We start from the raw sequence: 27,828 nt of genomic DNA, 5'->3' as shown, positions 1-27,828 counted from the left end.
TTTGCTTCTACATGGTTTCTCTGTTGTTTGACTGCTTTGGGCTGTTTGCTGTTGATTGCTTGTAATGATGGAGACTCATGAAGTGAGAGGCGCTCTGCAAGAATGACAGCGAAAACCCCCCAAATCTAAGTCATTACACGTGGGAAAATCCACTACACCAGTCAAGAGGAATTAATATGGAAGTTGCTTTCACCAGCAGATGGGTCACAACGTGCTTTAATGAGCAACAGAGGATAACAGGACAAATGAGAACAACAGAGGGTTGGAGACACCGGCGTGTCTCGTACAGCTGCAGCCTGATCCTGTCAGGACACCTTTACGTCGCCATTAGACATTTTGTTCTGTGTTTCCAGATGAAATGCGGCACTTGATGGCATTAGCTGAGTGTAACAGAGATGGCTGGATGCGAGTAGTAGGGCTGATGTGGGTGTGTGTCTGGTGTGGGGGAGGGGAGGGAGACGGCTGACAAGGATAGTATGACAGTTAAGCTGATTGGAAAGCTGCTTGAGATGAGCTGGTTCTTTAGATTGTCTAATACCCATCACCCCCCCTCCCACCCCCCCTCTCTGCTTTCTCTCTTTCTGATGTAGAACAAATGCGTACGTTACTGGCCGGACCTAAACGCCACCAAGGAGTTCGGGAAGGTGCTCTTGAGGAACGTGGATGAGCGACCGGCACAAGACTACATCCTCAGGAAGCTGGAGGTGACCCGTCTGGACCGGGTAGGAAGAGCCGTGTACTCAGTCAGAGCTGACCCACTGACCTGGGGTCAGATTATCTAACACCTCACACATACACAAACATAACAACACACACACAATCCTCTAGCACGAGCTTGTGCTTACGCTTCGAGGGTCGATTGCGAAGAGTGGAGAGCAAAGAGCATACAACCTGTTTTTAAAATTCTAGTTTTCTTTCAATAAAAACCCTCTGATGCAGTGTTGTTCTTTTATACCAGATTATAATATTAGCTTTTATTTAAACTTTTGATCACAACAGTCGGAATTTGAATCTTGTTGTAGCTGGTGTGCATATGTAATTTCTTATACACAGCTACTCTAGATAGATAGATAGATAGATAGATAGATAGATAGATAGATAGATAGATAGATAGATAGATAGATAGATAGATAGATAGATAGATAGATAGATAGATAGATAGAGCAGAATTGCAGTGGAAAGTGCAGTCAAAAGCTCATAATCTATAGAGTATAAAGCCACAATGGTGGAGCACTGTCTCTGAAGTTTGTCTGAGGACAAGTCAGTAATATCTTCACCAAAGACCGTCTCTGATATACGCCTCTGTCAAGCCACATTGTAGGTGTGATGGTGAATTACAGCCAAGATGGAAAAAAAGCACTCATTTGGTAATATTTCACACCATTCAAGGTTACTGTGTCTTCTGTAAAAGCAGCAGCCTGTACATGTTATCCTGCACACACTGAAAGATCCCTGGATGCTGTAATCCTCCATACTGTCCTAAGCATTAATTCCTGAGTAAGAACAGAATCCACAATCCCCATTCTGCACAAACGCAGCATTCAGGGATGCTCATCAGTGTTGTGTGCTACTGTGATGCCAGATCTGCACATGGCAGCTGACCAGAGAGAGACACAGTGCAGCACTAGGTCAAGTCAAAACAAAGACAGAGTTTATTCCTGTCAATGGTGTTCCAGGTTGTCTTTTAGCCAAAGCCAATCAGCATCTAAATGTTTTGATTTGGTACAGGTTTTACACAGCTGCCTGGGTATTGAACCACCTGCTCTATCACACGAGCCCCATCCTGTCATACTCAAACTGAATATTTAGGATAAATCCCACGTGAATTAATTATAACCTGTTTTTAGCCTGTTCGTGTTTGTTTTATTTGGAGTAAAGATGGATTTTCCACTGGTTTCTTACTTTGTGATTATGCCTGTTGATAAACACCAAGGAGACTAATAGCTGCTAATCTATAAAAAACAATAATAATAGCTTTTATGAAGTGAAATAATTGGAAAGAGTGTAAAAAAAATCAACCAGTAAAATAACCAATTAAAGGCAAATTCATAAAAATAGGTTTTAAAGAATTCTTAAAATTGTCAAGTGAGTTTGCTGCCTAATACAAAGGGAGCGGCATGTTCCAGATCCTCAGTGTGTTACTACCGAAGGCAGCGTCACAGCATGAATATTCCCATTAATGCATTAATAAGACACATAAGTAATTAGTTTTTAATGATGTGTTCCTGCTGTGTGTTGGCTGTAGAAGGAGCCTGTGAGGTACATCTGGCACTACCAGTACCTGAGCTGGCCGGACCACGGGGTGCCCAACGAGCCTGGTGGTGTGCTCTGGTTCCTGGAGGAGGTCAACCGCACGCAGAGCGCCATTCCAGACACCGGACCCATCATCGTCCACTGCAGGTACGACCTGAGGCGACGGACGCTGTTTCACATTAGGATGCTTAGAGGAGCCTGAGGCTGGGCTATAAGTTAATTACTGGTGTGTCAGGTAGAGAAAATAAGCGAGCTGATGTGCCAACACTGTTCTGAAGCTGATATCAACAACAACAGTTATTAAAACCCCAGCTTGTGTACACACAATGCCTGCCAGCCCCCTTATTAAACAAACCTGAGGGCTGTGTTACTGTGATACTCAAGACATACAAAAAAGCCGTAGAAGAAGCCGTCAGTCTCTTTTCAGAGGCTGTTCCAGGCCGGCAGCTTTCTCTGGGACCAACTATAAACTTTCTTCTTTCATCACACCGAGGAAAGAAAATGAGACCTTTGTGTAGTTACACTGTGCCTTCATTTAGCACTAGAATATATTTTAAAGCATGCTTTAGGCATAGCTCTATAGAGGTTTCAAGAGTATTTATAATACCTACAGCAGCAAATTTGTGTGAAGCATAAATGAAACAGAAAAAAAAATAAACAAATATCAAATGGGGAGATAGAAAACCACTCCAGCGCTAAGACCCAAACAAAACAGAGGTGGCCCTCACCTCTAATCAAAGCTGTAGGACCTGTGAGTGCAATAACCCACCTTTGGTTGTCACTCATGGAGAACATCTGACCTTTACCTGTGGGGTGGTGTTGAACATTAGTTAGACAACAGGAAGGATGGAGAAAGAGAGAGAACAGCAATTAAGTCTGGTTGTGAAGCAGGCCAACCACAAAGTAGTAAGTGAGTAACTTTATATATATGGCACCTTTCAAGAGCAAGGAGTCACAAAGTGCTTCACACAGGCAAGAAGCATAAAATACAGATGGAGACATAAAACACAGATGAAATGATAAAACTTATACCAAGACATAAAACACAGACAAGTTGCTGTTTTTATTTAATTCTGTGCTTCGTCGTGTTGACTCAACTTCACATGAGATGGTAAAATTGTGGACACCTAATAACCTTGCTCACCAAACATGGTGTCAATTGGCCACTTGAGAGCGCCATAATTAAGGCTCAAACTTTCACATTCCTATGAGCAACGGGTCTGTTTTCTCTCTTATCACATTAATTCCCTCAACAATTAATTAACTGTTGGATAAACTTATTTAGCCAAATAACTATGTCATGTGTTGAATTTGTAATTTACAACTAATGACACAGTGACTGAGTGATATAACTAAATTCTATTTGTGACACAGCAACAAATTCAAAGCACTTTATTACTGTACCTATAATTCACAACTATAGACTGCCACATGTTCTTTAACATGCTCATAAATAAATACTTGGTGGAAGAGAGGGGGGTAAATGTCTGAGTTTATTTTTATTTTTTTTTAATCAAGGAAGGATACACGTCTACACTTTGCAAGGTTGGACAGAGATGGTTTGTTTTTTATTCTGCCTGCAGTGGAAGATCTCATCAATCTCTACTTTTCAGTTGGATTTAGCAATAAGGAAATGCTTGTTATTTTAGCCCAGAATCACAGATCATTATGGTGCCTTTGCTCTTCCAACCTTGAAGAGTGTAGAAACGAGTTTCATTCCTTGATTAAAACAAAAAAGGAAAACACACACACACTTTCAAGTTTTCTTTTTCTCGCAAATTTGTGACATTATAATGTCAGAGAATATCTATTTTTTCCCCCACCACCTTATCTCTACCCTGTCTTGTCTTGTCTTGTGAATACAAACTAATAAATACATAAATAAATAAAGGAATGATGATTAAAGTGTTTTAATTACACCGAATTTGACTTTTCTCTTGGCTGTCCCAACAGTGCAGGCATCGGCAGGACAGGCACCATTATCGTCATCGACATCCTCATCGATATTATAAACCGACAAGGTACGAAACTGAGACATCAAAGGGACAGACGGGACTTTTCCGATCTTTGTGCTCTGTGCTAATTTCTGGATGTGTGCGTGTACGTGTGTGCTCCAGGTCTAGACTGTGATATTGACATCCCAAAGACGATCCAGAGGGTCCGGCAGCAGAGGTCTGGCATGGTGCAGACGGAGGCCCAGTATAAGTTCATCTACATGGCTGTGCAGCAGTATATAGACACGGCCCAGAAGAGGCTGGAGGAGGAGCAGGTATCCCTCTATGCTGTAAATCAATTCCAGGGCAGTTTCAAAGGGGGGGGGGGGTTAAAATGCATCAAACTTGATTAATGAAAACGTTCTTGGCAAATGCTTTCACTTTCGTCCGTCTTGCGACAAGAATTTCACCTCTAGCGGCACAATACGAATTTATATGAGGCAAGGCAAGGTATCTTTATTTACGTAAATTGCGCATTACATACCAGGAGGCAAGAGGCAACTCAATGTGCTTTACATAAAGACAAAGCATTTAAAAAGAACAGCATAAAACAGCATAAAATACAAACAAATTTAAAACACAGTTAAAAGCAAGAACAAAGAAGAAGAAAAAAGTAGAAAGAAAATTGTATATAAAACAAGTAAGAGGACTTACAGTGCAAATCCAAGATTACAATTTAAAATTCTTTAAAAGAGCTCAGCCATAAGAACACGAAAAGAGAAATGTTTGACATAATAACAAAGAAAATTCATTATCATGTAAAATATTTATGACATGTGTTTGACCTCAGACTCTGAAGGCCAGTGCCGTGTGTTATGACAGATAGTGCAGGGAGGTAAACAACAGTTTGGCAACTATCTAAGTAAGTTTCCAAAGTGCTGCTGGGCTGAATGTAGACACCATCTGGGACTGTTTAAACTTTAATTCAGCTCTTAGACACGGGACAGTTTGTGAGAGTTAGGACCTGAAACTGAATCTGACAGATTTGTGTTGACACTTTGCAGAGGAACAAGATGAAGGAGAGGGAATATTCCAATATCAAATATCCCCAGATGACCAACTCACGGTCCAAAGCCAGCGTGGCATCCTCACGCTCTTCTTCTGTGTAAGTATAACACAGCATGGTGATTATTTACATGTACATTTAAATCCTGATTAATGCAACAGTGGGTTCTGCAAGTTTCAGTCGTAACATCACTGAGTTGAATAATCTGGGAACCTTGTTGTCTCATTATGGGCGATGTTGACTTAAACTTAAATGAATTAACATTGTTATCAATTTATCCATTTATTTGTTTACTTCTGATCATTAATATATATATATATATATATATATATGTGTGTGTGTGTGTGTGTGTGTGTGTGTGTGTGTGTGTGTGTGTTTGTGTGTGTGTGTGTGTGTGTGTGTGTTTATATATATATATAATAAAGTAGTGAAAACATTCTCTCTGATACTGATATTAAATTGAATCTTATGAGACACTCAAAAGGCCTTAAAAAGTTTTTGAATTAACTCTGTGAACCTGCAGAATCCCTGCTTATGTCCTTCGCTTGTTTTGTGAGTGAATATATCCATGTTATTGCAGGATGACTAACGACGACTCGTCGGGTGTGTACGAGAACATAAACTTTAAAAGCCCTCAGACGTCTTTTAGCAGTAACACCAGGAGGTAAAACTGCCGGGAACCTCTGCATCTCTCTGCCTGCCTCTTTGTAAGTGCTTCATCACTTTCATTTTACACTGTGGCAGGACACTTTCAGCCACCATTGTTTCAGATCAACACTGTGTGTTGAACAAGTGTGTTGGAACATCATCCTGCATTCTTAAGATGTTTCTTGTAAAGTAGCACATTGTTGAAGGGCAGTAGATTTAGTGGAGGAGGAAAAGCAAGTAATTCTGGTGCTTTCTGATGCATCCCATTAGGTGTAAGTGTAGCTTTTTTGGAGAATATGAATGGTAATTTAGCTCTAAACGGAAGGCTCATGTGAATGTTCGGGGGGAACTGAATTTATGGTGCTGTTGAAACTCCTCCAACAGTAGAAGACACTTCAGTCTTTTCCTGTAAGTCAAATTCATTTTTTTCATGTAAGTAGAAGAATAATGTTCTCCTATTTTCAAGGTTCAAATTATAGGCTGGCGAGGAGCAGCAAGGAGCTCCCTTAAAAGGAAATCTGAGCTCCACTCAAAGCAACAAAGGATTCAATTTGGGTTCAAATTATAATCAACCTCGATTCTCACACTCTCATTCTTTTCCCTCTCATAGTGATTAATAGAGCAGACAGGGAATCCAGAAGCGGTAAAGTGAGTCATAGGTTTGTTTCGGGGTCATCAAAAGAAGTCAGCACAGAACAGTGTTTTAATTAGCTTTGAATGTATTTGAAATGAATGTTCAATTAATTTTAGATGCTGGTTATTGTCTGTTGGGATTGTCTGGGATTGAAAATGAATCGAACCTGATGTATTTGTAAGCAGCTCTCCAAGTATCACATAAAAAAAGAGATTTATTTCCTGTGGTTGAAACTTTACCAATAAAAACTTCAAATTAATTTATTTATTTGTGGAACAAGTTGTCAGGCTGACTATACACACCAGACGATTTTTGGCCAAGTGCTCACAAACATGGCAGCCAACTGAGCCTATTTCTAAGAAAGTCTTCTCAGCCAGGAAGTCAATCATATGATTTTTCTGTCACTAGTCCTCCAAAAAAAAATTCTGCTGAAGTCACATTTGACCACGCGAGTTTCTGTGATATCTTTTGTCTGTACTGTGAAGTTGTCACGACAAACAGCAGGTGTGTGGTCTCGTGGTCTGGACGAATCATGTAGTGTGTGTGTCCCGAAGATTATAATGTTATGAATTGATTGAAACTGTCCTTATGTCTGTGGTCTTCTACATTTTTAGAATCGGTTAATATTTGAAAACCGTCTAGTGTGTAGCCACCCTCAGATGTTGGGCTATGATGGGATGTTACCTGCATGTGGCGGTGGTGGTGAACATCTTTCAGTCATTTGACTGTTATTTCAGTTTGATGCAATATCCCTGAAATTTCAAACATGAATTGAAACACCCCAATATTGGAAAAGTTATTTTCAGGACAATTTTGCTGCTGAATTGTCCCTGCTAACATTGGCTTCTTGTTCCTTTATAGAGGAACACTGAAATAGCTCAAAGGAATACAGCCACCGTTTTCATACAGTCACATGTCATATTGTCTAAAGGTCCATCGATGGCTCCCAGAGAGATGAAGTCAAGACCGTAAAATGTCCAATTTTAACATAAAGAACCCGTAAACTGACCCAAATGGTGTCTCTCATCTGGGATATCATTTTGCTGAGATGGTTTAAGTGAGCAAACACTCATAGATTGTATCACTGTTACTTATAGATGACATTACAGTGAAAATAAATGAGTCTGCAGTTCCCAGGGACCCCCTCAAGGACCCCACTTTAAGAGACACTCTACAATACTTACAATACAATAATAAACAACCAAAAATGAATGGGCTCTTCTTAGAAATGATCATATTAAAATGTTGGTAGCCAAGGTTTCTAGTTTTCTTTTTTGTTTTTGAATTTCTGAATCAGTGGTTTGGCAGGTGGAAGTTTTAAATCCAAACCCACACTCTTCATATATATGTGCTCTGTCTCTCCCTACCCCACATCACTCTGAAGGTGTAGTACATTAGATTCATCAGATTCCACTGTGACACCAACCAACTCCACTTGTCTTCGCGTTTGTGTTTCAGGTTCAGCTGAGGTGTCTCTTCGTCAGCGCCTGAAAATCCCTCTGTGGGGAGGAGGAGGAGGAGGAGAGGGTGTGGTTGCTCTGACTGCACCCCACACCAGTTCTCCCTGTCTGGGCTGAAGGCGGCGAGCTGACTCTTCTCCTGCTGCCGTCCCGCTGGCTCCCTCTCTGTCTGGAGTAAAAAGCTCCCCCTCCACAGAGAGGAGGACTCTACAGCATAGCGCCTGTCCTCAGGGCCTCTGTCCTCCCCCGTCTCTCTCTCCCACCCCCTCCCCCTCTCTTCTCTCCAGCCTCCAAAGCTTCTCCCTCATTTAAACCAGCAAAAGTGCCTTGCCACAGGTTGTGTCTGTAATCTATCTGATCCTGAACCTGCCGTTGAATCTGCACTGTTACTGTTTTTTTGTTTTTTTTTTTCAAATCCTGGAAATCCACATTGACATAAGCAACAAGGAGTTTTTCCGCGGGATGAAGGGTGATGAACACGGAGTTGCACCCTGGCCTGAAATGAACAGAGCTGTACGGGACCCAAGGAGAGGTCAAAGCTAAGCTGTTTGTCCGCTCGTTGCTAGAGATCGCTCTGTTCACTCTCTCTCTCTCTCTCTCTCTCTCTGTCTCTCTCTTGCTGGCTGTCATTTGAACTCAAACCTAAGACTGTTATTGCTGCGTTCTGTCTTTCCAGCTGTGGTGGTTATTAATGTGGCCGCTGAGTGATAGCAAGGCCGGTTACATAACCTACTACAGGATCCTAAGGCACAGGAAGGGCGAGCGAGCCTGATAAATAATTGTCATTTCAATTTTTTGTTTTGTTTTTTCTCTGAGGATTTGACTGAGTGTTGTTGTGAGATAGCTGTATACACAGTCTCCTGAGCTGCTCTGTTCTTGTTCTTTAACAGAACTGGAGACGACCTCTACTTATTTCTTGTGGTTACAGGGACAAACACATCAGTCCTGTCTGTCATCTGAACATGGCCTCCACATTTTTTTATTTTATTTCTCCTTTTAGTCAGCTTCCTGTCATTTTTTTCTTGGTGATCTTACTGAAGCTGTTGGTATCATGGTTGTGTAACATATGAGATGTTTATTTTTTAAATGTATCTATATTTATAAAATGGCAAAAAGGTGGAAAAGATAATATTTAAGCACAATTGTCTGAGCAGCACACCCCCCAGCACTAGTTTTTATTGAAGTCATGATAGTATTTTGAAGTCCATATTTGACAGGAAACCAGGTTGAGAGATTTCCTTCATTCGCCTGGCCGTCCTCGTTAATCAGCAGGTCTGATGCGGTTCAACATCTGTCGGAAGAGATCGTCACAAGGAGTCAAGGCAAAGAGGCCGATTACAGTGGGCCAGATGGCCATCTGCCTGAGATTGAAGAATAGATTTGTCTCCAAAAAGTAATTTAGAAGATGGCCATAATCCAGGCTTGATGATAGCAGAGCGAGTAAAGCCGACGTCATTGATGTGATAAGGAAGACGGTGGTGCTGCGGAGCACTGAGCCCTCCGCGCCGTCTGGCAGATTGTTCACTATTTTTAGCCTCCAGGATCAGCACCAAAATATCCCCGTGAAATACAAGCGCAGATACGATGGTGAAATCTGACCCAGCTTGTTTAAAATGTTAACGAGCTCTTAGGGAAGAAAACAATGAAGTCACCTGCAGCGGGGCGTCGTAATGATAAAACAACCATATGAGTGGGTGACGGTCTTTGGTTGGTGTTTGTGCTCTCACCATTCCCCCGTCTCCACCAGTGAACCAGGTCAAGGACACTGGCAGGCTGGGCTCACCTTGTTGTCTTCAGTCATAAATCAGCCACTGTCTGCAGCTGCAGCTCATGACTCTTAAGAGACATGATTTAAAATCTGGCCAAATCTAATCAGCACTGACGAAAACTGTAATTCGATAGAGTTGACCTTGTGCAGTTTTCTAAAATAAAGTAAGAGTGTGGCCTGCAGTCGCTATATCAGCCCGTCATGCTGGGAGTTGAAGGCTCAGATTCTTTTTATTGAGGTTCTGCTGCAATAGATGAAGTCACCCAGAGAATATATCGTGATTTTAGCCACTTGAAATAAAATGTTCTTGTTATAAGTTATCACCACTTATTTTCATGGTTGATTCTTTTTGTGAATAAAAGTTACGTTTTATGGAATAAAGGGCATTTCAGCCCTGAGTCAGCGAAACATGTCACGCTGCACCACTCAATATATTTCAGTTGAATTTAACATCGTGGGACATTTGGAGCCCTCTAATTATTTTAGTTTAGTTTTTTTCCTTTTGTCCTTTTCCCATCTGAACTGTGATTCTCCATCAATGATGATGAATGAGAAATGACTTGTGTGGTGTTGTTTCTGTGTTTTTGACTCTTTTTGTATTTCACTTTGCCTCTCTGGGTCATATTGTTTGTGATATGGTTATACTTGAAAGTGTGAAACTGCTGAATCTTTGGCCTCAGGCTGTCTGGATGTCCACTGGCTGTGGAAATATTTTTGGTAGTGCACTAGATTTATGCCATCAGTGTTTTATTTTGGTTTCGTTTCGTTTTTCAAATTGTAATTTCTAATTGACTGTTTTATCCATTCTTTCATTTTGTATTGTGTCTCAATTATTATTATTATTATTATTATTATTATTATTGCTGTTATTGTTGGTGTAATTTCATTATTGATAAGTAAATTCAGGCCCTGAGTTGCACATGGCAGTGTGCAGTAGTAACACGGTATTTTTTTTCTGCTTGTCCTCTTACATTTACTTGAAAATGATGTTGATATACTTTTTGGTTTTGTTTGTTTGCTCTTTTGGTTTGTTTGTTTGTTTTTTAAAATTTTTTATTCCTTGTTCCTCTGTTGGTGGCAGTATGGCTGAAGTGAGTCATGGTATACCGAGTGCTCCCATGTTGTTCAGTGGAGGCTCTTCCCCTTTCCTCCTCTTCTTGCACTGGCTCCGCCCAAACGCCTTTTTTCTTTTCTTTTCTTTTTTTTTTGCTGTATAGGCTACAACTGCTGATGCAATGAGCTGCCAGAGAATGGCATCCAAATGTTTTATTATCATATAGTTTAATAAAAATCTACGATGGCACTATGTAAAGTGGAATTTGCTTGTTTGCTTGTTTGTTGTCCATTATGATACAGCAGCTTTTTTTGGGGAGATGGAGACTTTTCTCTTCACTAATAAGGACAGTTTGAAGAAACTTTGTCCATAGTGGAAAAAACAACTCGGTGTAACAAGGAAGTTTCTGTGTTTTGCCTGTGGGTAAAGTGCATGTAGTGGAGAGCATGGGCCTTTGCGTTAAGAAGTGTTGTTTGTGCAGCTCTTCATCCTCTCCACTCAAGTTGTTTCTTCAATTTGAAACAGCCTTGGGTCCCGAGAATATTCCTCTGTGAAAACCAGTTAACTAACTCATATTAATGCAGAGTGTCCCAGAAAAACACCAGTTTCACCAGTAATGACAGGCTGTTCCACAGCTGAAGATGTCTGTAGAAACTGTGCTTTACAACTCACAAGAAAAGTCAAATCAGGAGAACAATCAGGAGAGATGCGTTTGAGATTAGTGTTGTTTTACTGTTATTTTCGCCACTTTATCTGCTTTCTGCATTAACTGATGAATAAAACAGCTTTAAGTAGCTGCCTTCCACAGTATTTTTTCTGCTTTAATGGAGAGAAGTAAAAACAACACACTGAAAAAAAATCATTGTAGGCTTGAAAGGTTTTGTTTAAATACCTTCAACCAAAATGCCAGCTAACAGGAAACTGTTATTCATTTTACACAGCGTTATAATTGTCTCCCTTTTATACTTTTTATTTATTTTTATTTCAGGAAAGCCATTACTGAGCTTTTTTCCGTTTCACCCTGCGTTTATTGGTTAACTGTGTTTACTAGAAGTTAAAATGTAGCTCCAGGAAGTTCCACTTTTATTACAGCCTATCAAACCAATGCTGGGATTTCATGTCACCGTCTTATCAACCACGTCACATGTGGGCTGCTGGGAAAACCCTACAGCCACACTTCCTTCTTTATCTGACACACCTGAGCTTGGAGTAAATGAAGGCCGCTTCCTGTCAAGACTTTGACTTTATTGCAAAAGGTTAAGGTTCAGATGAGGAGGAAATGACAAACTTAACCCAGAAACTGATGTGTCATTTTTAATTTGCATCCATGCTCATCAGAAGCTGCTTTGTTGTTCAAGGGGAATTTACTACAGTAGCTGATTAATGCTCCAACTGATGCTGCAGTAAATTTAGTTTTTAAGAGGTAGGAGGGGAAAAATTAAAGTGATCGTCATGATGAACCACAATTAAATGAAGTCAATGATAATAATGAGGCTGGCATGGACAAACATTTTGTTATTTCTCAGAAACATGATCTCAGATTTTTAATTACAGTTCTGTAAACAAAGTCATATCAAAACACATCAATCATCTGTACAATATATATAAAGTTTTTACATGGCACATTGTGATTACATTATTCTCTGTTGTGACACGCTTTCTTTGACTTTTGTTATTCATAGATAAGTTTTTACAGTAGAGAAGGAGTCCAGCTTGAGAATTTAAAGCTGCCGTGTGCAGAATTTTTAGTGATTATGGTTTAAATATCCAAAATGACCGAAATGATTACACTATTGTGTGACATAGAAAGACAAGTGTCCAGTGGGAATTTGTGCAGTCTGTGCTACTCATCCCAGCATCCCCTGGTGGGGGTCTGTTTTTGTTTTTGACCACCACAAGGGGGCAGTAAAGTTAGACATCTAAAAACAACCCACACTGTGGCCTTCGGGTGTGAAGTTCTGGTGAAAATGAAAAGCTTGAGGTATTGACAGTTGTGTGTAGCAATAATTAAGTGCACTTATTCAGGAAAGGTTTAGAGTCAAATATTGTGTTATATACAGTGTTGTATTACAGTTACAGCAGAGGGGAACCCTCTGGGCCTTCAAGGTATTCAGTGAAGGCCTAAGAAAAAATATTGAAATATTGTACTACTATATATATATATATATTTTTTTTTTTTTTTTTTTTTATACAGTGAGTAACACACAAGTAATATTTTCTAGATCATTGTTATAAAGTTGGACTAATATTTCTTGGGAAACAATGGGTTAATATAATGAAACGGGAAATGGACCAATCACAATTTTTCTTCCAACGGTATCTGGGCAGTAAATCATCGACTCCCCCTGCAGGGCCTTCAGTGGCTGTGACTGAAGGCCCGTGTAATGCAAGTCAATGTGGGCATGAATTTGAGATTGACAGGTGTCTTAGCCAATCATATTCCACTGAGTTGTGGGCGGGACCATATCACGACATCTTCCGGGTATTCGCGAATACCCGGAAGCCGCCAAAATACTGAGGGAGCGGGTTGCCAAGTCCGCTTATTATACGTGACTTTGGGCTTGTTTTTCTGTGAAGTCGCTTATATTGGTAGTCGTGGGTTGCGGGTTTTTGGGCTTGTTGTTAAAGTGTAGTTACTTATTTAGGGCTGCTTCCAGCTCCATGAGTTGTCAAGCAGATATTTCGACATGTTATTTAAACGCAGGATAGTTTATCCTCCTGCTGGATGTGTCACCCCCGTTCTCCCCGCCCCTCCCTCCCCCCGTACACACACGGCACTTTGCCACGGTGACAACAACAACCAGATTGTCTGAATCTAGCGACTTTTCCGGTGCTGTTACAAACGTTTCTGGTTTGGAGACTCGGACGTGAAAGCACGTCATCACTGCTGTTTTCACCGAGCAGCGGTGCCGTGAGCCCCCCGCCCCCGTACTACAGCCCCCACCGGCGGTGTCACGGAGCTGCTACAGAGACCCGCTCCACGCCGCTGACACCCCCACCACACCGTCTTAGAGCGACATACACAGCCTCAGTCACTACTCACCTCATCTACTGTGATGACACGGTCAATATCTATTCAATTGATAAGCCATTTTATTTATTGTTTTGGTTGTGCGTGGTTTTATATTTGAGTGCATCTTTTCTTAACAGAGGACAGGGTCTATTCTTGTTTTTGGTTGTGATTGGAAGTGCAATTTTTGATTTTTGAAAATATAATATAATATATTCCATTTACAATGAAAAAAAAGTATTAAATAGTTAATTTGCATTTAATGTTAATGGTTCAAAGGATGTCAGGCCGACTCGCCCCCCACACATTTTTACCTCACCAAATCTGGCCCTCTTTGCAAAACGTTTGGGGACCCCTGGTGTAAACCTACAATTTTATACCGGTAGTTTGATAGCCATTAAGGCCAGTGAAAAATGGCTGAGCATTTACAAAGAGCTTGTGCCTTTTTCCCATGTCACCTCAGGAGGTGTTTGTTTTATAGCCACTTTTGGCAGAAATATTAAATCTACAGTGAAATTCAACTGTGTCTAAGCTCAAACAAACACAAAAAACATTATCAAAAATACATCTTTAGTTGTTGAACAGCTCATGATTGACATTTTACTTTCATTCCAGCTAAACAAATAAGTGAATGTGTGATTTGCTTGTTTCATTTTTTCTTTTTAAAAATAAGTGATTCATGATAGCCAGCTTTTTCCAGAATCACCTTGTGTGTTGTGAAGCCAGTTAGGGCAAAGAAACATGTAATATGCCGACCATCCATGTGACAAGGCTCTGGCTATTATTTCTATTGCTATGTTTAATTTTTTATTGCTAGATGGTCCTATTGAAGGCCCAGGGTCTGGGTCCACGGTTCGCCACTGAGTTACAGTGAAGTGCAGTTAGTCAGGAGGTTCACTCCACCAAGTGTGGAGACCTGGGCAAAACAGTAGAAGTAGGGGTGATGGTAGTGGCAGATGGGACGTGTTCTCGCATACAGCGCATGCTTCCAGTGCGGAACACACACTGCAGGGGCCACAGCACGATGACGATGAGCAGTATCATCAGCACAAAGAAGAGCAACATCCTCTTCCAGTCAGACATCCGGCCCATGAGACTAGTCTCGCGCCGCGTCTGGATCGGAGCGTCCACCACCTTGCTGGCCCCAATGTCAATGCAGATGCAGAGTGGCGTGGGACTGTCTGGGACGCCCAGTTCAGCACTTGTTCCTGAGCTCTTGTAGCACAGCTTCTCCCCCTCCAGAAACACTGTCTCCACCTGCTGCTGGTGCTGGGGAAGCTTGTCCAGGACATCAGAACTGTTGGCCAAGGCCGGAGGTCCTGCCTCAGAGAGTGTGGTGACCTGGCGGCAGAAGGGACAGGAAAGGTGTATTTGGTCGCCATCACTGCCGTCGGCCTGCGAGACCACCATGAGGCGGGAGAGGCACTCCAGGCAGAAGGTGTGGGTGCACTCTAGCAGCTTCGGTGCTTTGAAGACATTGTCGTAGTTGTAGCAGCAGATGGAGCACTCTGGCTGGCCGACCACTGAAATCTTCTTCTGCAGCTCTCCAGCCATGTCCTGGGGGCCGACCGGTACGTGCCAAACTTGAGGCTGTTCCATCTTTCTCTCGTGTCCAGTCCTGTTTGGACTCTCTGGTCTTCGTTTCTCTCTTTTCTTGCTCTGTAGGACAATGAATGAAGGATGGAAATTAGTTCCCTTATGTCAGATAGTGCCATGGAACATAATTATGCACGTTGGGGCAACTGCCATTCCGACATCCCACCACTCCGAGATCGGCCTCTAATTGTCTAAAAGGCAACACTTAATTTTCTATCAAATGTCCCGTCATTCCGACAATTTTTGCCTCTTATGGTCAGAATGACGGTATTTTTTTTAAACATCCCGCCTTTCCGACAATCCCTTTAATAGCGTATTATTTTCCCCAAAAGATGTTGCACTGGTTGGGTTTAGGCAATGAAGAAAGGAGTTGGTTAAGTTTAGTAAAAAGACCAGGTAGAGGCTAGACAGGCAGACTAGTCCCTGTCTGCGCTCTGCTGCGTAACTACGCACAACCATGTCAAAGCCTTGTCGGGAATGGTGGGACGTTTGCATTTCGGAATAGCGGTATGTCGAAATGGTGCTATGGTGGGATGTCGGAATGACAGCCAAAGTCACCAATGCATTTTCTACAGTTTTCTAGTTCTACTAGTTTTACCCTCTAGCTCAGCACACATAATTTTACCAAGCTGACTGGAGTTTGGCTTTTAACTCGTGCGTGAGATGCAGGAAGGCTTGAATATGTTGAGCAATTTTTTTTTTTTTTTTTTTTTTTACAAAAGTGACACAAGCAAAAACAAATATTTAAGTTAAGTCACATCCCAGTCAACAGAACAAAGAGTCCCATGGATGGTCACCCTCTCACATTCTGTGGGAGGTTCAACAGTAACAGTGTGGGAGTTTTTGTTTGGATGGACACAGTGTTCTTGCTTGAATTCTTCTTTGAATTAGAAATGAGTCTGATACTAAGGAAAAGACTTTGTGTTGATCCTTTTGACCAGGGAATGATTCAGCGTCCTGGGCATGACCATGCAATAACACCTTTGGAGTCATCATAGCAACTGATTAAACAATTTTGCTGTTGAGCACATTAATAATGTTTGATCAGGCTGTCCAGTTCGAGTCCTGCCCACAGCTAATAAAACACAGTGGTCGAAACAAACAGAAACAGAATATGTCAAACATCTTATTCATGTTAGTTAAGAGTGAAGCTGAGTTTGTTTGCTTGTGTTATTCACAGGAAATCAAGTCTTTTAAATTTTACTGGACACTTTGCATGTAGTGCTAATGGTAGCTAGCGCAGCGTACAAGCGGCCCTTTGGCCCTTTTCTTGCATCAAACAGTAGTCCTGTGGATTTCTGCAAGGATAATACACACAGGAAGCTTTGTTGATGTGACTTATGGACATTTGTGTTCATACAGCGCAGTGTAGCAACTTAAAAAAAAAAAGCTAACAGACGAGGTTTGAGTCACAGTGTGTCACCTGGACCAGGTTTAGAGAAGACAAAGGACCAAACCACTGCTCTCTTCTTCTGAGTCTGGTCTGCTTCTGCTTGTCTCATATGTTTTAGGGTGATGAGAATATTACATGGTAACAAGCTGCCTGCTGGTGTTCAGGGTCAGGTATTAAAGGGCGCTAATGTGAGGAGGACTGTGTTCGTTTGTGTGCCAGGGATGACGGATGGTCAGAGCACAGGTGTTCTCTCTCTGTGCCCTCAGGCCTGGTCCTGTCCCGGTCCTCTCATCCACACAAAGTCCCTGCTTGTTCTCTGTTTAATCGCTCCATCTACCCTTGAAATTCCTGCATTGCCAACAACCCTCTTTCTTTCCGTCTCCTCTGAATTCAAACATGCTTTAGGGGGATGAGGACAGATTTTTCTGTATTATTTCACTTGTCCTATCACTTTAACCCCCCACCCCCCACCCCAACACACACACACACACACACACACACACACACACACCAGATGACTCAATTTCCTTGTTGCTCAAATAGAAATTCGATGACTGGGTGTGGTCTTTTGCTGAACCCTCCTGAGCAAACAGGCATCTAGATAAAATTTAGCTCAAGGTAACAGTTCTCTTCCCTCCTTACTCACCACTACGTCAGAAAATTGTGTGACTGTGCAAATGACTTAAACAAAGTGAAGGAAGTTTTGTGAACAATAAGATGTTTGCACAGTTGCTCCTCGTTTTAAAGTGAAGCTGCTGAAAATTACCTGATAAATATAAGCAAAACCAATAAACAATTATATGCCAGTTTGTGTTTTCCTTTACTTTTTCACCTCATGTGAGAACTGGGGGATTGTTTTGTTCAAACTCAGTCATTTGTGTTTGAATAGACAGAAACAAACCACAGCCAGGAGGGGCCAACTTTGCCTTTGGTTCTTTGTCGTTATGTCTATTAGCATATTCATAGCACTGGCTTTGACTCTGTGTTTTTGTTCATTCAGACCCATAACGGTTCATATAAGGTTAGTATGTTTCACAGATCAAAGAGTTCAACCTCAAGGTCTTTACAATGAGACAGAATTTTCCAAAGCCTCTGGCTATGTTGCTTATCACACAGTCTCAAAGTAAACAACTAAAACTTTAAGACATTGCACAGCTCTTGATCTAAATCCCCACCGGTCTTATTTAAAATTGCAAAAATGTACAGTTTACATCTTAATCTGAGCCCTTGGTAGATTTAAACACATATACTGCTCAGTTATTCAAATACTGAAGGTCCAGATGTGAGGATATGAAGATAATCTAGTTTCAGTCTCCTTTTTTTAAAAAGTGAGATTATGCAAATGTGAAAGAAGGATTGCTCATCCTTACTTTTACAAATGAAAAAGTGTGAATAAACTGTATAGCATACAGTAGTAATAGTCTCGGGGCTGTTTCAATGTGACTTTTAAAATCTGAGATGTAAGAAAACATTTTTAAGTAACTGTCCAAGGTCAGCTCACTCAAACATTAACTCAGACTAATTTATTGTTGAACCTGAAATAGCTTCAAAGACGAGCCTGGGGGGAGGTGTTTCTCTTTCCTTACAGTTCAACTCTGCAATGTTTTGCTGCATGCTTAACTATATGGTCCCATGTTGCTATCAGCGGCACGGGTTTTTCTCTTCTCCTCTGTCCTACTGACCCATTAGTATACAAATCGCAACTTGTGGGTCTCGAGATCTTGTTTGTCAGTCAAATTTTTTCAAAGTTTTTTTCCACCCTCATTTGAAGTCTTATATGAAATACTAGCTGCCCTTTCTTTGCGCCTTTGTCTCTTTGTGGCTCCGCTTTGTGTATCTTCGGCTCAACCGTCGTCCACAATGCTGCTTTTCCTGTTCTCAGATTGTGAGAGCAGGTAAAGCTGGGAGGGGGGTTGATGGGGGTTAGTGGGGTGGGTTGGCCTTTGTAACTGAACGTGCAGTGCTGGCTGAGGCAAAAACAGACCGGAGCGTGTAGCGCTAGCACATGTGTAAATACAGCAGACAAAGCATGAAACTGTACACACAAGTGAAATGTGACCACTGACTGGTGCAGCTGCTCGTGAGGTTCTGTTAAACACCTTCTGGGATGGATGGATGTTTCTTTTGAGATTAAATTTACAACATAAGGTAAAATTTTACAGACGAATCCAACATTTTTGTGATTGTATCATTCTTTGTTATCTTTTAGTGTTTGATTCAAGAAGAACAACTTAACTCACAGTGGTGGAGTTATTAAAAAGATTTGTGTTATATTCACAGTTCACAGACAAAGCCAAAATAAAAACAACGGCTGTAGTAAAACAGTCTAGTAATAAAAGAACAGTCAACAACAAACTGATGTGAAAGAGCACAACAGCTTCAGGCAGAATTTAGAGCAAAGATTCAGTTTACCTGTTAACTGAAGATGTCAGATGATCTCCTCTTTATCTCTCAGGGTCGGGTGCAGCTCAATCCCTTCGCACTCAAAAAAGCATTTTTCTGGATTTGACGTCAGCCGAGCTCTGAGATCCCAACAGGGATTTTTGTTGTTGTTTTTTAATTGTGTCTAATACTGGTGCTGTCTGAGGTCCTCCTCTGTGCTGGTCTGTATAAGCTGCTGGATCCACAGGTGTGTCTGTATGTGTGTGGGGGTGGGGGTGTGTGTGCTCAGAGGCTGGGTAATAGCTGGCTGTGTCAATGTCAGGTCTAGATCCTCCTTCCTCGATGTCCGTTGGCCGTTATCACCTGCCCTGCTCTGTGAGCTCCCTTTTTAGCTCATTATGCAAATGGGGTTGGATGGTGTCTCGGCCTTGAGGTGGTGTCTGAGGGAGGACACTTCAAGACTTCAAGGGGAGGAATACACATTCTTACCTGCCCACCACCACTCCTTGTCTCCTTGTTATCTTTTTCTTTTTTTATTACCATCTCCCCATCCTCACAGAAACTTCACATGATGCAAATGCCTCCCTTTACCTCCATGCTCATCTCCAAACAATGCAGCAAATCCTTCATCTGTCCAGTCAACATCTCGCATTTGGGCACCGCATGCTGCATTTTTACACCCCCCTCTCCAGAATAACTAAAAGCAAACTGACTAAGAGCTGATGCAGAGAAACACTGTGCTTAGACACATAACCAACACAAGCTACATGGCTTTCTCATCGGCTAGTCTGCTTTAGTTGCTCAGTGCATACAGGATTCATTTCCATTCAGGCAGTGATAAGGAAACAGGTGGTGATATGGGGATATCTTCCCACTGGAGCACTATGTGTGAGAAGCCTCTTCCTGTGTCAGCGGTGAGTGTGACACATCAGCATTCATCAGGCTACCCCCACAGTGTTGTAACTTCTCAGTGCATGCAATGTGTTTTGAAAACCCCAAGCAAGGAGTCTCATGATGACAGAAAAAAAGAGCTTTTCTTTAAGTGTGTATTCATTCAATATTTCATTCAGGGAATAAACACAAAAATAATTAATGTACACACACTAGGAAGAAGCCCCTGTTCATTAAGATAACTTGAAGCATGTTTGTTGGAGTTTTTTTATTATTTGATTACTCCTTTTATTTTATGGTAATGACTCACAGCTCTGGGCTATTAGCAGTAGCTTGTCTCCGCAGTAACAGCTGCCTAACTGACTTGGTTATTTAGTAACCCAAACACAAATACTCCCGTATCATATCAGCAAAGTCATTTATTGGGCGTTGAGTTGTGAGCGCTTTGAGGAAGGAGATGGTATACAATCAAAAGCCTTTTTATTCCCTTGCCTGGAATCAACAAAACTTGGCCTGATAATAAACATGTCAAAGATTTAGTAGACGGCAGAGGGAAAGTAATGAGCTGCGGGAAGTTGTCCTGCAGAAAGGAGGGGGGGGGGGGTGAAGCCACTGCTGAGGCTGGGGAGGAGTCCACGTGAGCAGGGAAGTGATGTGTGTGTGCAGACCGGCTATAAAATGACACAATGTTGACTGTCTGCATGCTCAACCCAACATTTACTCAAACAGCAGAGAGAACAAAGACATTTTCAATCTCTGCTGCAAACCCCAACTCTCACCCCTCAAGGGCAAAACCTGTGCTCTTGCATATTTTCGTTATGAAACATGCAGTGTTACCTGTGTTATTAAAGCAGCTGGTCACGATGGACAGCAAGGGAGTGTGCTTTGTTTCATATACTCCAGACGATGGGCCGGTCAGCAATGTCCACCTGCGATGTGATTTTCTTTTTGGATTGATCATGTCTTCAATAACTGATAATTCAATAACCTAAAGTAATCAGGACAACCACATGTTCTCTTAATTGCCTTGTGTTGGTGCTGATTATAATTGCTGGCAGTCATAGCTGAATTTTAAGCCGTACATGGAACGATGACTGTAGTGATCCCAGCGTTTCATCTAGCTCCTCCAGAAGGCCAAGGGTTTCACTTATCCCCTGAAATATTTCAACATCTATGATATTGATTGGCACCTTGTCCACCGACTATGAATCCTTATATTATGGCTTGGAGCAATCCCCAGACAACCAGTGCCTTGGATTATGACCATACACCCGCAAAACTACTGTCACTCCCATCACCCTCAGCTGTACTTTATTTATCATGTTAATTAGCAAATATGAGCATCCTAACATCCTGAAATGAGATGGTAGACATTAAACCTGCTGAGCCACAGCACGATACAGTAGCATTGTCATTGTGAACATGTTGGCAAGCGGACATCAGCAGTTAGCTAAAGCACCACTGTGCATAAGTGGAGCCTTGTAGAGCTGCTTGTTTCAGTAGAGTTAATCATGGTCTGAATCCAGCCTGCAGGAATGAAAAGTCTTGTGATGTTTTAGATTAGTGCTGCTCATGTGCGACGCAATGTGCAACATGTTCTGTCATTCAAGGTGAGCTCGCTCTTAGAGGGCGAACCTATAACTTTTCCTGTAGTGCTACTACAATTTTTATTTTTAAATATAACTTCTTCTTTTTTTCTACAGTATTGGCCTGAGGATAAACTTCAGACTTTAGACTATGTTTCAGGCATGTTTGCCTTTATTTGTTAATGTACAGTAGAGAATCTGAGGGGTGATGTGAGGCCAGGGGGAGAGGTGAATGACATGATGCAAAGGGCCCCAGCCAGAGACACTGGCTGCTGTTACATGGTAGGGGTCTTTGACCACTAGGTCTCCATGATGCGTAGGAACTAGACATCTCCTGGGGAAAATAGCAAAAAATCATCATATCATGTATTCCCCTCCGACACAGATGGACTATTTATTGAACAGGAGCTCCAGGCACAGACTCAGGGGCTTAAAATGACACAATACAACCACAAAGAGACACAAAATGACCACAGTTATACAAAATGAGTATAAAGAGACACAAAATGATCACAGAGAGACCAAAACTGACCGTAAAGAGACACAAAGCACCACAAGGAGACACACAATGACTATAAAGAGACACAAAACAACAGGAAAGAGACATAGAACAACTACAACCAGAGACAAAATGACCTAAATGTTAAAAGAAAAGAAGAAAAAAAGGTACCAGTCTGGTGGTCCCATAAATGAGAGGTGGGGGAGCTTTTACTTGTTTTTGTAAATGGGGCCATTTTCATGGTTCCATGAAAGTCAAACACTTGATGAAAGTTTAAATACATTTGAAGTATTAAGTTTCAAAACTATGTTATTTGTAGTTTGCAAAAGAATTAATGTCATATTGTACTTTTCACATTTGTTTACAGAGTCTTAGATTTACATACTGAATGTGTGACATGATACCTTACAGTACCAATACACAGGGATAATGCATGAAGCACTGAGGTCAGCTGTAATGCTGCATATGTTAGCTGATACACAAGCTTTTGGAGAAGTCATGAGGAAACCAGACACCTCAAGGTGTTTTTTTTCCCTCTTTTCAGCACCCATCTGCTTCTCTACAGCTCAGCAAACCAGCAGCAGACAAACGCCAATTTTTCCAGTGTGAAGAGAAAACCTCGGCAGTGGTCCACTGTTTGCTGTAAGTGAATGAGATGCCGGAGCTGAGAAAAGGTCACCGCTCAACTTTAATAAAAAGCACCAATCCAATAAATGCTATGGCTGAGGTGTAGAGGACTTTGAGGCATGTTAGCAGAACAAACAGAAAGAGTTAAGTCAAGGGGTAAAGGTGTGAAGGTTTTGTGGTGAGATGGCGCTTATTTAACTGAGGACAGTGGTGGCAGTGGCGGCGGCAAGCACTGAGGCACACAGCTAACAGACAGCATCCAAACTCACTCACTGAATTTGCACATTACACACAACCATGTTTACAGGATTGAAGGCAACATGGCGTCACTGTCTACACAAACACATCCCCAGTATGTAAAGGCTCCAAGAACTGCAGGTAGTACAGTATACGTATATATATATGATTTGATCAATAAATGATTTATTACTTAGCTTTTACTCAGACTACCTCTACTAAACCAAAACAAACCAAACAAAACCCAAGTCCTCTCCAATCCCATGTCAACAGAATTCATGGATGTGTGTCCATGACATGACAGTATAGATATCACCTTAGAGAGAGAGGATGATCAGAAATAAGACATCCATCCATCCATCCATCCATCCATCCATCCATCCATCCATCCATCCATCCATCCCAGGGACTGTCTATCACAGAGAAAAACAAAACCTCATATTCACACCAATTTAGAGTCACTCATCAACCTAGTGTGCATGTCTTTGGACTGTATGGAGGAAGCTATCGTAGCCAGCCTCAACCCAGAATTGTCTTGCAGCAAAGCAAAAGTGCCAAATGTAGTGAAAAATATAACTAAAAGTGTCACTGCTGTCAGTGACTGTGTCGCCTTACTAGAGGACAACTAACACATTAAAAATAATCCCCAAACAAATATTTAACCTTCATGTGCGAGTGCATCCTATACAGTATGTGTTTGGGACTGTGCACCTGTTTAGTGGGGGCTCCCAGCCTGGGCTGCAGTCTACTGCAGGGAATTCTGCACACAGGTACTGAATCTTTCTCTGTGTGATGCCATGCCAATGAGTAGTACAGATGAGGCTGTAAACAAGATTTTGCTCCAGTCACCTATTTCTTGGATTTCATGGTCACATTCAGGGTTCAAAGGGACAAGTTCAAAACAAAGAAGGTAAACAGAAGAAATATTGATTTACAGCTTCTGAACAACTATTTTACAGTTTACAGGTAGGATCTTTATTTCATCGACTTATCTTTATGGCCCACAACAGCAAAACAGTCACGTTTGGCTTTGAACAATCTTTGGCCCTCCAGGAAATACCATAGCAGTCTTTGTGTTTTCTTGCCGAGTCATTTATCGAGGAAGCAGGAAATGCGTCCTCATGTTGTTGATAATGCTCCTCATCTGAGTGATATCATCATAATCATTAATAAGTTCAAGTTTACATCTGTGCAGGATGTGTATGACTTAAGCAAAAAAAACCAAACCAACAACTAAAATGATTTAGAGAAAGTTATAGACATTGTGCCATCCGGTGTCCACAAGGTTATCACATCTCTAAAAATAACTCTCTATAACAAAGATCCTAATGTTGGACTGAGGTCAAGCTGCGTTTCTGTGTGGTGGGAGATGATCATATTCCTACCACTGACCTTTCCTGTCAACATGTGGCTTTTATAGTTGTGTTTATTCTATTTTATTCTCTCGGAAAACGATGACACATTGCATAAAGCACGTTGTCACACCCTCACTACCACACACACACCCACACACACACATACACACAGTCTTTCCACTGAATAAAAGGGGTTGGCTGCAGCTTGTCATTTCCCAACAAAGGTTTTTTTTTATACAGTATATCAGAGGTGTTTCCCTTTTCTCTTTTTTTTGTCTCTCTTAGTCTGTGATGAAAGGTTTTCTGTAACATCCATCTATTGTAGGTTCCTTGGGGGGCTGGAGCAGGGTCTCACACCCTGGTCACCTTGTCTATCACTCGGCTTACACAGAGACAACCAGTCACACCCACACCTGTCGTTGAATTTAGCAAGCTAGCATAAGCTCTGGCTCTGGTGTTGTCTTTTCCATATCGTAAATCGTTGAAGACTCTGAGCACGTGCGCAATTAGTGCAAAAAGAGGGGTACATGCAGAGGGGGGAGGGAGGGGCAGATGGTAGTTTGAAAGACGCATCGCGATCCAATGAATTCGTTTGTGGCATTGAAAACGATCGGATGGTGTTTTTACAGGATTTTGTGAAAAAGCATTTAATTAATTGGTTGCAGTCAGGGTGTGAAGAGGATATCAAGCAATACAGTAAAATAAATGCTACAGAAAAAGATCTCCTCCCCTAACTTTAATAATTATTTTTGATTCATGCTGATGCCACATGATGCATATTGGGAAAATATAAATAAAATAAAAAAAATTACAAATAAGCTAGTAGGCATGCAGTTGCTGAATGCAGCATGCAAGACAACAGTTTGTTCATGTCAAAACAGATAGTAATATAAATGCATGAAAAGCAGCAAAACAATGTAACATGTAACAATGTAACAACTGAATAGACACAGGAAAAGTAAGTCTGAGCAGGTCTGTACATATCTATAATCAGGTTGTCCACATTCTTCACTCAAAACATTTTACATTTTGCCAGAAGCTTTTCAGCTTCTTCAAATTAAATATTTATTCAAAGTTTGAAGCTCCTGACTGGTCCAGTGTTATACTCATTCTTGTTGTGACTCTAACGGTGTTTTGTTCATTTTATACTGGCCTCTGAGGCAAATGTGGCTGGTTTAAAAATCAAAGACCAACAGGCTGAGGTAAATAAGTGACAGGCAGGTCAATGTCTGTCCATACAGAGCTCAGGTGAGCACCTGAGATCAGATGAAGTGACTCTAGTGTGTTTAGGTCCAATCCGAATGACTGACTGTTCTCAGTGTATGTGTCTCCAGTCTCAGCTTCTTAATGCAGTACTGACAGTATGAGATTTACTTCTTCTAATGTTAATTTGCTATAGGTTGTATATAACTTTAGATGGACAACACCCTTGTTTACCTTTTATATTGATTGCCTTGTGTATTTAACTACACTACAAAGATTCATTGGCCATTCAGCTTCAGTCTAACATGGTGATGTTAGACTGAAGCCAATGAATTTAATTTCCTGTCTTCTGATAAACCAGCATGTGACTATCAGCTGTGACACCTGTGACTTATATGTAATTAATTATATATGATACTGATGCACCAATGAGTAGCTTTGGTAGCATTATACAGCTGTTGCTCAAGTGAAGCTCAGGCTAGGGTCTGCTTCTGTTGTCCAGTGATTTCCAGTCTTGGAGTTGGGCTCATTCAAATTTGTATATGACCTAGCTCTTCATTACTGTGACAGTCACAAAGGTGGCTGTCATGGAGTCAGTCACTGAGACAATCTTTTATTCAAACTCAACCAGAGTCAAAGCTGTGATATAAAGAAGAATCTAAACTACGACATAATAATAATTACTGTATGTACAGAGTGTCTTTGGAAGCAGCTGATGAGTTGCTCCAGAAGTATAAGCTAGTGATCAGCGGAAGTCATTAAACAATCACGTTCAACACCGGAGTGTGTCAAGTGGGCGGGGCTTTATCATTTAAAACTTAACAAATCCAACTACAGTAACCCATCACAACTACAGTAACCCATCACAAGCCAAATAATTAGTAACAACTGTGTAAATCCTTTCCTTTACAAAAAACAAACTAATTTGCTGATTTTTTTTTCCTTAGGTGAAATGAGAAGAAACAAAGACAAGGGCCACAAATTGGGCTTGAACCTGGGTTGCTGTAGTTTGAATAAAAGATAAACGGCTAAGTAGCTTTACCTCTGGGTTAATTGTTAATGCAGTGTGTCTGATAAGCTATTCATTTTTTAATGTTGTATTTCATTGTGAAGTAACTACAGCTGTGAGATGTACTGTACTGCAGTAATACATTCAATATGTAGACGTATTAAGTAACATAATGTAGATAAAGGAAATAACCTTAAAATTGCACTTTCATGTCCAGTATGTGAGTAAATGTACTTAGTTACGTTCCACCATGATGAATAATCATCACCTTGTCAGAGATGAGTGGTGATGCAGATGATGCAGCAGTAGCAACAGTACCAGGGACAGCAGTATTATTAATAGTTGCAGACAGTGCGACAGTGCTAGTAGCAGAAGTAGTAGACCTATTAGTAGCATTAGTATTCTCTGCAGCAGCAGGTCTCATGAACACCATTAGTGAAGAGGATGTCGATGGCTTTTGTCTGTTTCTTTCTGTGTGTGTGTGTGTATGTGTGTGTCTGTATAAACAAAGATTCTTCAACATGTCGCAGCTTTGCCTCTGGTCAAGGTTGAATAATATGTTAGATTGTCTCAATGATTCCTGGTCAGCAGCATGTAACAGTCACAGTGCTGACCAGGAACACAAAGTGTTTCTGAATGTGAGTGTTAAAGCAGCATTTTCCCAGGGAGCTTTATGTATAGGCTACTTGAGCTCCACAGAACCAATCTCTGAGGCATGACATTGCATAAAGACAGGTGCTAAAACAAAAGTAGCTGAAATGCAAATTTGTTAGCAGACGAACATAGAAACTGTTCAGTCCAGGTCCAATTTTCAAAAGTCAAGCAGACGTCATGAAAATATTTTCAACCTGTTTATTTGATTTATAGGCCTTGATTTGAGTTGCTATTAGTCTGTCATCAGGGCATGTGTGTGTGTGTGTGTGTGTTTATCAAATCAGCAGGTTGCAGTCATTCATCAAGCGAGGTGAAATGAAACTGCCTCGAAAGAGTAGATAGAAAATGTGTGTATGTTTACACCAGGCCACTGTGACCTTCACAGTCTGATGTTTTATATTTCTGTCCATGTTTCCAAAGCAACAATGTGTCAACGTCTCAGTATTTTCTATTCTCTCTTCAGCCCAAAGCCCATTGGCTCTTATAATAGATGTGAATAATTCCCTAAACGTGTAGTATCAAGGCAAACGTTACTCAAACACAAATCATTAGAACATGTATTCGGTTCT

General features: G+C 41.2%; 2 protein-coding genes across 7 annotated transcripts in view; one reads left to right on the top strand and one right to left on the bottom strand.

The window, feature by feature from the left end:
• ptpn11b (protein tyrosine phosphatase non-receptor type 11b) overlaps positions 1-11,077 on the top strand; it is a 57,328-nt gene extending 46,251 nt beyond the window's left edge. For all 6 annotated transcript variants that reach the window (XM_085781250.1, XM_085781251.1, XM_085781249.1 and 3 more), the window contains exons 10-16: positions 591-722; positions 2,246-2,400; positions 4,207-4,274; positions 4,371-4,522; positions 5,252-5,352; positions 5,834-5,960; positions 7,994-11,077. In XM_085781250.1, coding sequence (XP_085637376.1) covers positions 591-722; positions 2,246-2,400; positions 4,207-4,274; positions 4,371-4,522; positions 5,252-5,352; positions 5,834-5,921 — 696 coding nt within the window. In that variant the 3' untranslated portion in view covers positions 5,922-5,960; positions 7,994-11,077. The remainder of the gene's footprint in view (positions 1-590; positions 723-2,245; positions 2,401-4,206; positions 4,275-4,370; positions 4,523-5,251; positions 5,353-5,833; positions 5,961-7,993) is intronic.
• Positions 11,078-14,696: 3,619 nt separating this feature from the next.
• Positions 14,697-19,569, bottom strand: rnf223 (ring finger protein 223). Its single transcript, XM_085783090.1, has 2 exons — positions 19,229-19,569; positions 14,697-15,484 (listed from the first exon to the last, which is right to left on the bottom strand). Exon 2 carries the CDS (start codon positions 15,424-15,426, stop codon positions 14,722-14,724), a length of 705 nt encoding a protein of 234 aa, XP_085639216.1. The 5' UTR covers positions 15,427-15,484; positions 19,229-19,569; the 3' UTR covers positions 14,697-14,721.
• Positions 19,570-27,828: the final 8,259 nt, after the last annotated feature.

This window comes from Trachurus japonicus, chromosome 7 (assembly GCF_045865225.1).
Source record: "Trachurus japonicus isolate A0001 chromosome 7, Traja_1.0".
Lineage (NCBI taxonomy): Eukaryota > Metazoa > Chordata > Actinopteri > Carangiformes > Carangidae > Trachurus > Trachurus japonicus.
This window is presented reverse-complemented; position numbering and strand designations above follow the sequence as displayed.

Bases quoted from the DNA above. Each gene is read 5' to 3' on its own strand.
- rnf223 (XM_085783090.1), bottom strand. From the start codon at position 15,426: ATGGAACAGCCTCAAGTTTGGCACGTACCGGTCGGCCCCCAGGACATG.